General features: G+C 42.6%; 1 protein-coding gene and 1 long non-coding RNA gene across 2 annotated transcripts in view; both read left to right on the top strand.

The window, feature by feature from the left end:
• Positions 1-4,890, top strand: part of LOC124409010 (MOXD1 homolog 2) — an 87,225-nt gene extending 82,335 nt beyond the window's left edge. Inside the window, exons 5-9 of the mRNA XM_046886395.1 lie at positions 1,359-1,445; positions 1,939-2,121; positions 2,369-2,821; positions 2,920-3,113; positions 3,694-4,890. Coding sequence (XP_046742351.1) covers positions 1,359-1,445; positions 1,939-2,121; positions 2,369-2,821; positions 2,920-3,113; positions 3,694-4,156 — 1,380 coding nt within the window. The 3' untranslated portion in view covers positions 4,157-4,890. The remainder of the gene's footprint in view (positions 1-1,358; positions 1,446-1,938; positions 2,122-2,368; positions 2,822-2,919; positions 3,114-3,693) is intronic.
• A 1,456-nt stretch (positions 4,891-6,346) lies between these two features.
• On the top strand, positions 6,347-7,638 carry LOC124409011. The gene is made up of 2 exons (XR_006929491.1): positions 6,347-7,277; positions 7,321-7,638. It is a non-coding gene; the product is annotated as an uncharacterized LOC124409011 (long non-coding RNA).
• Positions 7,639-14,815: the final 7,177 nt, after the last annotated feature.

The raw sequence follows: 14,815 nt of genomic DNA, 5'->3' as shown, positions 1-14,815 counted from the left end.
TTAGGTACTTCCGCCTTTACTCGGCGAGAAAACCACCGAGCTGGTTGTTTCAGCGGTTTTTTCCCCTCTCTTTCTCTCTGTGTCTACATTCGATATGGAATTCGAGGTTAAACTCGGTAGAAACTGAAATCAGTCAACGTTAATAAAATCCAAAGTTATTCATACGTACAACATATTTCTCGGTGTAAAGCGTAAGTTCGGAATCGTAGAACATATATGAACCATAAAAAGCACCTCAGATGCAAAAACCTTGCGCGCGAAATACGTTAAAGTGGAAACAGCCAAAAAAATTTATTTTGTATCTCGTTAAAAATCAACAAAATGATGATGCACATTCGAATACCTACCAGCAACAATTCCGTTACAAAAAAAAAACGAAGTTGAAACCAAAATCCTTACTGCCAAGTACATAACATTTCTGTAAAAATAAGAAACGAAAATTATACATAAAGAATTAGGGATGAAATGGAAAATTCGGAATTAGTTGTACTTACCGTTAGCGGGCCGTTTAGGAAAATGCCTCGAGAAGTAACTCAAATTTTATTATAATTATTGTCTGGCACGAGACTATACTGTGAGTCTCTTGATAAAGCGAAGCGGTTGACAATGAGAGTGAAATAAATCTCTGCAAAGTTTTGGCGAAGTGAATTATTTCTGTTGATTTTTTTTTCACAATGTATTCCCATTTTAGACTTTCGCCATACTTTTCCCCCTGTTTTAAAACCGCCCTCACTGCTACGTAAGAACGCAGCCAATTTTTCACGCTCTCGGTTTTTCCGGGAATCGAGACTGCTAAGCCAAGTCGAATCCGTGCTCGGGTATATTTCCCGCCTGTCTGGAGTTTACACCGAGACTACCGCAGGACGCCGATCTAGCCTGATATGTATCTCGCTCGAGGTTATTCCGAGTGATAACGATCCGCTTTCGCGCTTCTGCCGCTACGAGGGCGTGCAAGGTGAGGGCGAAAAAGCCCGAGAGGGATGGAATAGAAGGCGGAAGAATGAGGGAGAGAGACGGAGAAGCGGGGGTGGCGACGTTTACACCCGAGCAAGTTTTGTAGATTAGGCTTTGTCCGGCGGCAAACAGAGAATGAAAGAGTCAGCGTTTCGCGGAGGCCAGGCCGCGTAATCCTTGAGACACGGGTCGAGCAGAAAACCAGCTATGTAATGAAATCTCGTGTGTTCGAGGTAACCCCGTGTGATATCTGCTGAATTTTCACCACCCTAGAAAAACTTGGCGCACAATATCCCGCGGAGACGCGTAATTGCGGATCTTGTATAACGAAATAATACCTCCAAGACTTTAAACAATTCCTACGCAAACATTATATAATCTTTTCGTTGTATTCTGTTCTTCAGGTTCGTCTGCCCATGGGAGAGGACACGTTGCTCTGGTGCAGGGTGCTCGAGATGCCTCCGATCCGGCACAAGCACCACGTTGTGAGGGTGAGTATCCCACTTTTTATCCCTCCGCCATTTTGGTATCGCGGAAATATTCCGCCCGTTCGCGCACGTGTCGGGGAAGGGGTGGAGGGGTAACTTCTTACTGGGTGAGCCGGTGCAGAGAAGGGGATGTCGGTAGTATGGAATTGGGCTAATTCACGGTGAAGGGTAATCGACGACAATGAGGTGGAGGGCTACATCGATGACGCGTGGATGAGGGGTCGTACGCATTGCCACTTATCACGAGCCCTTCGAGTTTAAATTGACGGTATAACGTGATTAGCGTGAGCTCAAAGACGAGAGCGAGTCGTGCCAGGCCAACCTTTGATTATCCATTCCCTTTCGAGGCGCGACATGTTTGCTCTTCCATGGTCATACAGGTTTTGGGGCTAACTGCACACAGCTGGCGATGAGTGGCTCGCAAACATATCGCCTCACTTTCCGCCGATGGGGAGGAAATCGATTAATCGATCGCCCGCTTCCCTGTAATTTCCAGTACGAACCGGTTATCCAGCCTGGCAGCCACGAGTACCTTCATCACATGACGCTCTACGAGTGTCGCGGTTCCGTCGCCGAGTTGGAAACTGCGGCTCGATCCATGGGTGGAGTTTGCTATCAGCCAGGTCAGCCCACCTTGCAGTGCAACACGATAGCAGCCACGTGGAGTCTGGGGTCGGAGGTAAGTCGAAAAAAGAGACTACATACTTTGATAATCCCATTCATTTCGCGCAAAGAGTACAGAACAGACACACACTCGCACTTGGGTGAAGTGATTGCCACGGTGTCACTTTCAGCCTGCCTTAATGCGGCGTAAGGATTCGTCCTGCGGCTCTTTGCGGTTCACCGCGAAACTTGAGCCCCCTGCGAAGAAGCTCATCTTGGGGCTCTTCTTCTAACTGAACGTTGTCTTCTTCTCCTTTTCGCAGGGTTTCAATTACCCCCCGGAGGCCGGTTACGCCCTCGACCCGCACGCGGGGCCGCAATTCTACATGCTCGAGACCCACTACACGAACCCGCAGCTGGACGCTTTCATCAGCGACAGCTCGGGCCTGCGGCTCCTCTACACGGAGCGGCTTCGAGTCCACGATGCCGGGGTGCTGAGCATCGGGATAGACCCGAACTGGAGGCACATCATCCCCCCGGGTCAACCGGAAGTCGTGTCCGAAGGTCACTGCGTCGCCGACTGCACCGGTCAGACCATTCCCAACAACGGGGTCAACATGTTCGCGGTGATAATGCACACCCATCAGCTTGGAAAGAAGGTCCGACTCCGGCAGATACGCGCCAGCGTTGAACTTCCGCCCATCGCATCGGACACCAACTACAACCCGAGCTATCAGGAGTATCGCAGACTCCAGAGACCCGTCAAGGTGTATCCGGTAAGTCGGACTCCCATATGGTCCCGCGATTCCAGGAGCATAGTTGATCCCAGCGAAAATCGTTCTCTTTACCAAGCGATTAATTTCCTGGATTCCAGGGCGATCATCTAGTCGCTGAGTGCACCTATTCGTCCGAGTCCAGGGCTGCGATTACATTGGGCGGATTGACCACCAGGGAGGAAACGTGCCTGATATCCGCTCTCTATTACCCACGGATAGAGCTCTCACTATGTTATTCGCTTCCCTCTCTGCCCACCGTTCTCCACAGTTTGGGGATCCAGCAGCTAACACCGTGAGTATTACACTCGTCGTCTGTATCTAAGTCACGCTCTGGTGCTTCTACTGACGCTCCACACCGCCGGTTGCCACTCGAAAGAAGGGAATCGAAATTCGATGCATTTGGCACCGTAATTGACTCTGTTCTAACGGAAATTGGCAGTGGTTTCAACTGAGCTAAGTTTCATCGTACGATAAAACGGAGGTTTACCGAAAGGAGAAACTCGAAAAAAGGAACTTTTAAATTAAACTAGTTTCTAGTCTCGTAACCGTTGATTATTTTCTTCATAATTGAGTAGTAATGCAACTAGGATTGGCATAGCAGCTATTATATATAAACTAATTCACACGTCGCTCAGAATCATCTTGAGAAAAGTTCACCGCTGTTTTTCTACACTGTTCATTGGGATTATTGACCCAGTTGTACCTGCAGCAAATCGATGTAGGTAAAACAAACTTCCACCAAAATAAAAATTAGCCGATGCGATTCCTTCTAATTACGTGACCAGTACTCGGGTTAAGCACTCCTCTCATAACATTACCGATGAATGCATTTCTCCGAGCATAAGTCTGATCCTTCGGTAATTTTGTTCCAGAAACTCGAGTCCCGTGAAGATCCAGGCGCCCCCTGAGCTCGCGGGTTTGACGCTGGAGGAGCGTCTGGTCAGCTACGACTGGGAGACGAGCTTCCAGAGCTTTCAGGAAGCGACGCGGAGCGGCACGTTCAAGCCGCTCTGCTGGAGCAGTCGGGGCGATCTTTTGCCGGGTACGGCGCAGCTGGAATCCCGCTACCCGCGGATAATCACGCCGTACAAAGAGCCGACGTTACCCTGCACGAAGAAACCGACGCAGAACAAGTTCTCGAAGCTGCTGAGCAAGGACGGCGACATTGGAAGTCCCATCGAGCCTGACAGCGACGAAGCGAACGCCGTCGAGCGGGGCCAGCTGGTGCGCAGCAAGGTTTCGCGGAGCAGCGAAGGGCCCATCGCCGGAAGTTCCAGGGCCCGAAGCGTATCCGTCGCTCTAGTCGTCGCCGCCCTCGTCGCTGCTCTCAGATGAACGCCTCAGGGTGTGCCGCAAACTTGGTGGTGAATTTCGTTTGATTGGTGTCGATTGTGAGTTTCGCGTTTCGTGTCAAGTGCGAGGTGTGTTGGGTGACCCGCGAGGATTCAGGATCAAGGATCGAGGATCGGGGTGATCAAGGATACGCAGATCGGACATGAATGTGTGAGTATGTGATACCTGCATATTGGACAAAGGGGATATTTCGCGTATCCGCGAATACGTCTGCTGATCTGGGTTTTCTTTTGCTGAACGTCGCGATTTCGCGATTAGTAGAAAATTGCGCCACCGCGGTTTCGCACGGGGTATTTTCCTTTTCGCCGATCGGCGGAACCGCCTAATTTTCACTATTTATTCACAGCTCAAAATTGCAAAATTAATCTTTACGAAATAATTACGGAGAAACGACGCGAGGCTGTCGTTACTGTTAGTTTAATTTATCCTTATTTACGCTAATCGCGTACCGCACGATTGGCTGATGAAGAAAATTACCCCGGCGAGGGCGCGAGTCCGATACATAAACCTATACATATAACGTATAACATGTGTGTTTCGGGATCTACGATCAATAGGTACTGTAATAGCTCCGCGAAACATGAAGTGAGAGATAAATTGTAATATTGAATCAATCATTGTTGTTGGCTGTTTATTTGCCCGATGAGAACCAGTCCACGTACGACGTGTGGAATTGAAGCATAGTATATTATATATACATATATATATATATATGCATATATGTGTATATATATATGATATATGCTTTCCCCCATATACTAGTTATCTCATTATAATATGTATAATACGTATATCGCGTCCGAGAATTACGCCTGAGCGTTTAAATTATTCCTCTACCGACGCCTCCCAACTACTGACTCTATTATCTCGTTATTCTGCTCAAGGCATTTCGTACACATAGCTCGAGATATAAACTACCGTGTGTACGCACACCGAGGGTATTCATTTTCTTTTTTCTTTTTGTATTTTTTTTTCTTAGACTTTTCCCTTGTAAATTTTCACGTGTACATAATTATTGTACATAATATATACGTTCTGCGTAATCACTGCCCGCGCATATGTATTATATATTTATATACTGTGGTCCGCATTATTTGCCGAAACCGTCGTTGAATGGATCTCGTTGGGATTTTGTAAATTTTGTTGATTATTAAATTTATTATATAGAGACGGGGCGTTACGTGTGTAACATTTTGTGAAATATTTGTATATAAGCGCTGGTTGACTCGCGTGTCGAGAATGATATTATTAATAATAATAATAATAATAATAATAATAATAGTAATATCCTATATATACATATATAAATCGTTGCCTCAGACGTTACTATTTACAAGCCGGAATTTTTTTTTTTTTTTTGACTAGGCGCGAACAGTTTTTTTCTTGTTTTATTTGTCTTTTTTTTTTAATCGTTTCTTGAAAAAAAAAAGCTTTTCCATCTTACATTCGCGGCCGTTGATCAATTACCTCGCGACTTAACCAACGCTTACGTATCGCAGGATTTCTCTTGTGTGTGTTATTATGTGCAGTATAACGACAACCCAGTATTCTATTATTATTATTATTATTAATATTATTATCATTATTATTATTATTATTGTTCGATTATCATTATTATTTCGAATATATTTTGAATACGTACCCTAAGATAAAAAATGGAAAGAAAGTGAAAAAGAAAAGAGGGAATGAAAAATGAAAACAAGTAAGAAGAAAAATATTATTTATTCATTTATTTAAATTGCTGTAAAGAGAGAGATTATTTTGAAGTAAGGTTGTTGACACTTTTCTATATATATTCATATTATTCATCCACAAATACTATTTGATACCTAATCTAATATAATATCCAACCCCCTAATCAACCTATAACCTCTACTGTAATTCTGAAACCCCCTAGCCTAGAGCCTTGTCCCTAAAATAGGTTTAAGACTAAAAACCGAACGCGATATAACAGTATGTATAAATTAATCGTCAAACGCGTTGAGTCCTTTTGCTATAGACGATATACATGATATAAATATAATATACACAAGCAAATTATGTAGCTCAAAGCGAAGGGATTGCGATGTCGTTCGAAAAATATTACTCAATAGAAATCATTGCCGATTTCGTCTGCAAAATATTTTCAGCTGTATATTTTTTTGTGTTATTTTTTATTCAGTAACAATTTGCTGCTACGGGAATTGTATCATACCTATATAAATATTTATCTATCTTCGAGCGGCATCGCTCAGAAAGAAAGAGTAAAAAAAAAAAAAATCTGACGTACGATAATCGTGACAAGGAAGCAGCAGGGAGGCAATATTAGTAAATTATAAAAAACGGAAACAAAAGCCATGGATTCCATTTTTGATGTCAGACTGCCCCCCCCCCCCCCCCCCCCCCCATATTACATCCTCACGCACCCTATTCATTCCCTATTCCTTTCACCTTCCCCTTTGCCCAGCTTGAGGCAAGTGTATTTGAATTCCTGCCACCATAAAATCGTGCGGAGATTGAGAAAATCGTCCCCCACCGTATACCCTAGATATACAGTAGCCGCCAGCCCGTATATAGCAGATAATGGATAAACATTAATTATGATACGTAAACAAAAATTTTACAATTTAATACAGTAATTCGTAAATGTAATAGGGATCTGTGTGTGTAGGCCGTAGGGCGGTTAACTTGCTATTTGAAAAAGAAGGAGAGAAAAAAAAAATTATAATCGTAAATATTAAACGCTGTATAATATACGTAGAAAATTAAATAGTATATCAAAAAAAAACCTCATCATTCGAACTGACAACCATCAGCTATTATACATACATTATTGCGTTTTTCCAATGTTATCAATGTCGACATTTTTTTTTTCTACCATTCTTACTCAATTCCAATTTTTTTTCTTCCTCCTTCCCCGCATTAACGAGTACACTTTAATTTTTGCTCTGCATTTTTATCGCATACGCTTACAGTCGCAATATACTCGTAATATACTTATTATGCAACATTATAGTCACGGATATTTGATTCAATCTCCGAATCTTCGAAGGATTGCGTTGTTTTCAAATTGAATAAAACTATCGATATTATTGTTATTATTATATTATTATTACTACTACTAGTACGATAATCATTATTATTATCATTATTATGATTATTATTAGTATTATTATTATTGATAAGTGGTAACCGAAATGCAACTGGTGTGGACGTCACGAATAATGTTGAGTTATGGATAAAAAATATGTTCCTTGGTTTTTCTATTAATTCTGAAAATCTGCGAATAGAAAATAAGTGAATTTAGAATATAAATTTAGCCCGTTGTAATAATATTTTTTCATCCGTCCACGCGACTCGCGATGCGGTTACCGCTTTATTAAGCCGACCAAAGCTACGAAATGAGAGATCTTGGGGGGCACAAGGAGCTGCCGGTGATATGACCAGAACAATCAGCAAAAGCGTGACAGTTTCGCAATGAAAAGGAAAAAAAAAAATAAGGAAAAAAGAAACAAGTCACTCAAAATATTGGAATTATGTTAGATAGAAGACGATATTAATACTATGTCTATATACGACGATCTTGTATCATGTGTATTGTATAGTTAATTTCTAATGCGACGCTCGCCTATCGCTCCTTTTTCTTTGCAATTCATCGGAGTTTGTTGTCTCTTGTTTTATGGACAAATCATCGACTTGCAGTTGTGTGCGCATAAGCAAAGAGTGTTATCGTCGTTGATTTGTTTATCGTGGTGATTAATATTTTTCAGAGAGTATGATTTATTTATTTATTCTTGCGTTAGAAAAATTTTCTTCTTCGCATAGCTAATACTAACTAAGATGAAACATGTTGCGATCAAGCAAGCGTCGCCACTTTATGTGTATATTGTATGTAGAAACTTAGGGATTGTCGGTCGAAATAATAAATTTAAACAAACATAACCCGCGTAATGCCGGTATGAAGCAAGTCAAAGGATGGCCGAGGTCACAAGATGAAAGAAAATCGGAATGAGTGTAATAGAGTGAGAGAAACATGAAGAGCGAGAGAGATAGAGAGAAAGAGAGAAAGAGAGCGAACGTAGAAATGTGTACATATAGGAATCCTGTATATAGTAATAATAGTAGTTTAAAACACGTCCTGATATATAGCTCCATAGACACACTCGCGAGATGAACATGTAGCAACATAGAAAAGAAAAATGCAAATACAGAAACAAACAAATACGATAGAGTGAATTAAACTAAAACTCGAATTGATTTTACACGACTTGACTTATATCGATGTAAAAATTGAGTTCTGTCATATAATTTATTAAACACCGACTGCCCTGTTCCTTCACATAGTTTACGCCTAATCTAAACCTATGTACCGTTAACGTTAAGTACCTAGCCACTACTATCATCTGTACTGTAACAAATTGTATTATATTTTATATATATATAAATATGTAAATGTTTTTCTAAACACGTCTCCCAGTTCTTCATGCTCTGAACCCCCCAATCATCCATTCAATCCTTCAGTTAATTCGAAAAGTCTTATAGTTATTAATAACACGATCCTTTTGTGCTGTGATCCGTAGCAGGTATCGTAATATTTCATTCCAAGCATCGTCATTTTCCAACCCGTTTTTCAGTATACGTGAACGTACTGTAAGAAAATAAAAACCCAAGAGCTTCTCCGTGCCACAATATCCGCGCACATTTCACCCGAAACAATCAGCTGTCAAGTCTGTCAGACGCCATATTGCTCAGTTATACGCCCTTCGCAAGTTTGTTTACATCTCCTTCTCGACACTTGTCTGTGTATCAACGATGGCTGCCTCGTGATCGGGATTCAGAAGTTTGCCATACCTGAAACGGGACGGTCGCAGCGCAGACACCGCGATCATATCTTTATTCTCTATATACGGCGATGATCCTGATTCGTTGAATCGAGACGGGAGTGTCAGATACGCGGGTGAGAGTGAATTGTTGTTCCGTTTTTTTCGATTCAACGGATAGCGGGCCGCGCGTTATCAACGTATCCGCTTATACACGATTCAATATTTTTACACGCGACCTCGAGAGCTCGTTTCTTCGTGCAAAAAACAATAGTAACAGTGAGCGAACCCCTCGAGAATTCGACGATGCAGTCGTTTACACCCGAGTCACGGGGACAAATTGACAGTGAGGAGGAGGAGGGATGGGATGCGAACGATTTCATCGAGATTATGAGGACCTACAGTCGGTGAGTACAAGATTACCAGATATTATTGTTTTTGTAAGGGATTTCATTTCGAATATACGTAACTGTAACATTACGATATTCCCTCGTTACACTCAGTGCACGCTCATTATCGGTGCGGTGGTGGGTGGCAATTTCAATCAAGTTAGAGACGAAAGAAAATGGTGTCTTATATTCCGCGAGAGAAGAAGGTTGGAACAAGAATAGCGAGTGTTAAAGAATTCGAACAATTCTACAACGAGGATCAGCCTTAACTTGTTGCTGATATTTAACGCTGATTCGAGCATTTAAATGCATAAAGGTTCACCTTGAAAAATAACAAAACCTTCTTGCGTCCGATAAGAATCGGGATTCGACTGAAGGGTGGCTTGCGAAGAGGGTTGAAGATTCCAAATTAAATCCCACCACCGCAGTCCCCCGCGCTAACGACTGATGTGATTAGATCTCGAATCAGCAGCATCTTTTGTTTCCCCATTTTTCGTGGGACTCGGATCGATTCGTCGTTAAACGGTTCCATACGTTATGAACTTGTTCAAAGCGTTAGAGTGACCTGCTTTCAAAGAAAAAATTGCTCGATACGGATCCTTCAAATTTCCACTCAAGTAAAATTTAGAGCACGAGAATATCCTTCTTGAACTCACGGATACGACTGGCATTCCAGGTGTTGCTAAACTCCGACTGTAAACATTGTACAGGCGAAACTTTCCATTCCAACTACGCTGCTGTCTTTCACGTGGATGCGTTTTGATGGAATTAACAAACTTACCATCATCAGTTTCGGAAATGTGAATTTACCCAATTTTAATGAATTTTGAACGTAAGAAATCTTTTCTACTTTGGATCGTTTGATCGGGGAAATACTGCGACGAAAAAGGAATAATTTTATCCGACTTCTGTCACAACCTATTTTGAATACCTAATGAAGATAAAAAAGTGGATTTCGTACTTCGATTCAAAATATATTTCATTTTCAACTGCTAGCTGAAATGAACCCATACAAATTGCCAAGGTCTATATTATGCTCTCGTTTAACTTGTCCGGAAATATTCCATCAAGAGGATTCAATCAGATTAAAATTCGGATCTCTCTTGTAGCAGCGACCCAAAGCTCCACGAGGCTCCCCATAATTCTGATAGGTTGTTAAAAGCTCCCATCATCTCTGATTGGATTGGATCGGTAGAAAAAAGTTCCTGGTTTACAATGTAAGATGCGATTGTCATCGATGGCTCAAACTGTAAACGGAATTGGAATTCTTCTCGAGTTAATATAAGGGAGTACGATCGTTCCCACATTCCTCCAACCGACGCAACGAGTCTAAAACCGTCCGTGACCGAGTAAATGTCTAGGTAATGACCTGAGGTAACACGATATAGCGATAAATTAGACAAACGCCTCGGTTCCCGGCATTTGATACGGCACATTATAACCGGGCATGGCGCGTATATGAAACACGCTGCTTCTATAAGATCAAATTTTTCGAAAGTCGTGCGTGTGCCTACCTACGCGCTTTTTGAACCCGCCTGACGCATGCACACCTACGCGTTAACCTGGGAGAGACACGAAGATGCCATTAGCGCCCGCTAACCAAAGAGTTGACCGTGCGCATAACCTGCACACGTCTCTGCGGTGTGTTTTAAATAACGTGCACGTCTACAGACGCGTACGCATACATGACTTCACATCAGCTAGCCAGCTGTGAAAATAAGAGCCTAAAATTTGATCATACAGCTCGATAAATTGAAGTTTCCAAAGACTTGACACCCCCGTTCAAAGTGGTCGGAAAGATCCCTCGGATGTACATTTGCATTAGTGAAATTGCTCGCAAGATCGTGTGACGTTCCGTTTCGTTGTTTCCTGCTTTTGGCGGAACATTGTGGAGAAAGTATGCCGATCGTGTAGCTCAAAAAACGTCGTAATTTTAAAAGAAATTTATTTCTCGCGGATTTTTATCGATGAATCATTGAATGATGACAGCTGGGGTTTAAGAGGATTATTTTTCTGTTGTACATTGAGTGTCACGCGGCGTTCGATCAAAAAGTGCAGGTCGCTGCGCGAGACAGGAAATCGATCAAGAGTCCGGCCGAACGCAGGATCAAATCGCGAGATCCTACCGATGGCAAAGTTGGAATTGCCACTTCAACTTAGCCTTGCGATTAGAGCGGTTTGCGCAGCGCAGCGTGTAAGTGTTCAGAAATTCAATCCCCATTGGCAAACAGGCCGCCATGGCTTATCGCTTTCCGCGAAACGACGCCCGCAAGTGACGCTGCGTCAAGGTGCAGGGTATGAAGAGCATTGCAAGGTGTGAGTCGCCACACGCAATTGACTTCCGGCCAACCCGGACATGTCGACGTTGATTTCTATCCTCCGACATCGGTCGTGGCAGAGGTCATCGTGAATGCATCGTTATTGCCCGGATTTTTGGAACCTCGTCCCTTCTGTATTGCACAATATTACCTATAACGGAATTTGCCTCTGACTCAGGTTTATATCCGGGTATCTCTGCCACGTGATACAAAGATGGACAGTAAACCAATCAGCGCAGCTTCACGCCGTGCCGCCTGTTGCAATAAATATCCTGCAGAGAGCGAACGCAAAGCGACGAGCTCAATGAGAACCCGATTGTAATTCGCGGTCTCGACTCTGGCGGTCGGCGAGAGCTCTTGATTGAAATTTATGCCCGATGGGACCGCGCCAATTCTCCAACACCATCCGACACCATCCGACGATGCCGCGCGATGCCGTTTCTCACCTATTGTACCTACCTTCCCTCTGTAATGTAGGTAGAGTGTCGTGGCGATGGACCGTGCGATTGAGATCGTAAAATGGACAATTATTTGGGGAGCTTTTAGTTTTTATTTTCATTCCACTTCTTCGCTATCCGTGGATATAGATATATGAACACACAGTACTGCGGCACTGAAAAACTTCGAGCTTTTTATTAATTCCGGTAAAATATTTCAACGACTGCTATCATGTTATAGCTGTACCAAAAATTCGGACACGGTATGAACTCGCGCAATCAACCAACACTTCGTATAATTGCCTCCGCGAATATTACTGCTCCGTTAAATTTATCACGGATACGTTTTCATCGGTTGATTTAATTTCATCTTTTTTTTTTTTTGTCATTCATGTGTAAAGTATGATTGTTTTGAATATTTTAAAAATTAAGTCAAAGCTGATCATGATCATGATTTTTTTTTCGTATAACTTACAATTTTACTTACGACGAATACCAGGTTATTTGCAATTTTATTCTCTCGCTGATCGCAAACGGTTAATATTGTCAATGTGGAAAAATAAAGATAGTAAAAAAAAAATTTTTTTTAATAAAAAACGACAACAACAAGTAACAATCGGATCAGCTGCCGTTATACGAAAATAATATTCTTACTATAAAAATAGAGACGTTAATGTGACCGAAGATCTTTCGATGTCAGGTTTAGGAACCAACCGATCGACAAACGATCCTCTCGACGGCGAAGACGTTACGCGTTCCGTTTGTACACATAATATATGGATATTTATATTCGACATCAAGCTGGTTCACCACGTTGTGATTCATGATGCTGTTTGTTGCTCGGATTTGCCTTCTGATTGAATTGTGCTCGATAAGATAAATCACATCAGCCATACTCAACCGGCAGGCCACGCCACGCCACGCCACGTCGCCCTCCTGAAGATTGCCTCGTTGATAACATTTCGTGTTTCCCCTGCACTTACTACGTTACGTTACGTAGTCCCTTTCAGCTACGTATTTACATCGACATATATTTATACAGAAACTCCAGCTGCCGCCATCAGCGTCCAAAGTAATTGCTGTGTTTACCTCTGTCTAAATTTCGATCATGTATCCACCTCTTTCACACGTTATACTTCTTACTGACTGCCGTATACGAGCGCCGGATCCTATCTATGATAAATAATTCAACCAGCCCTCGAAATAACTTTCTGATACGACAGGAAATGGTGAATAATTACTTACGCCAGGTGATTTTTAATAAGCATCGAATGATTAATTTAATAATTTGTGGCAATTTTACTTAACTTTCATTACAGGTTTCGGTACAAACAAATTCGCTAGGTATACATATTTCGTCCATGCATTGCTAAAGTTACTCTGGACGCATCACTGCTTCTCTCGAGCGTGTTTGCCAATTAAAACGAGTAAATAAATAAGCGTAATTGTTTGGAATGTGAGCATCCACGATGCTCAATGAAATACCTGCAGGAATTTGAAAATTCTAAATGTCAATATTCATATACATATATATATATACATTCTACCATGCATATATAAATATACACTTCCGATTTAATAACTCAACGGCAAATAGTGGACCCTTGACCGAAATATGTGCATTGCTGGAATTTCAAATGATCAGCTGCAGGAGTGATGTGAATATTTGCGAATAAGAGAGACTGTTGCAGAAATGAAATCAGCGGAAATTTCAATATACCGTGGACTAAAATCGGTCAATAATTGCAGCGTAGAAGCTTAATTTAGTCCATGCGTCGCGGCAAAATACTCGATCGGCATTGCAGTGGAAAAGTAAGAGCGACGCGACCGTACGGAAGAGAATAAAAAACGGGAAAACGCCGTAGGCACGAGGGCTGAACGGGATTCAAAAATGTCGGTAAATCGCGAAGGCTCGCAGCACGCGCGTGGGCGTTTCGTGGTCGCCGTTCGTTATCTGTGAGTGGAATTAAATGCGCAGCGCTGCATCGAGCGCGCGTTCCACTTTGACGAAGAACGGAACACGGAGCAGCAGAGAGCGAGAGAATGGCAATGGACCGACGAAGAGGAAGAAGATAGAGAGAAAGGGAGCGCGCGAGAGAGTCGAGGTTGGAAATTTATGAACACCGGACGCACTCAGCCGCGAACTGTCACTGAAAATTAACAGCAAACAGAGAAACGAAATGGCCTTCCGCGCTGGCGCGAATGTTGTTTGCGATGCTACTCATTCGGCTATGAATTAAAACATAAATTTCAATCACCGTTCGCCAACGTTTGCGCACAACCTATTTCCGCATAGGCGTGTGCGAATCCTGAACGGGAATTCGCGAAGCACGCAGATTCGGCTGTGTGCATATATCCACCCTCGTTGAATTTCCGTGGATTTATTCGGCCACAGGTGTCTGCATCAGCCACGCTTTTCATTGCGCAATTAGCCTTGCGTGAAAATAAATTAACGAATTTTAATACCAGGAGAGAAAGAGACGGTGCGCTGTTGCGATTTTCCGGTAACCGATCCGTGACGCGATGCCAGTTGTTTACACCGCGTACAGGCATACCGGGAACGAAACTGGGGAGTCGCCAATTTGATGGGCTTGTTAACCGCGCTTTACACAAATTTTTTACCTTCTCTTTCCCTTTTTGTTTCATTGTTTAATCCCAGCTGATGAGACTGCCAATTCCTCGTCACGCTTCATTTGTG

This window comes from Diprion similis, chromosome 8, assembly GCF_021155765.1.
Source record: "Diprion similis isolate iyDipSimi1 chromosome 8, iyDipSimi1.1, whole genome shotgun sequence".
Taxonomy (NCBI): domain Eukaryota; kingdom Metazoa; phylum Arthropoda; class Insecta; order Hymenoptera; family Diprionidae; genus Diprion; species Diprion similis.
This window is presented reverse-complemented; position numbering and strand designations above follow the sequence as displayed.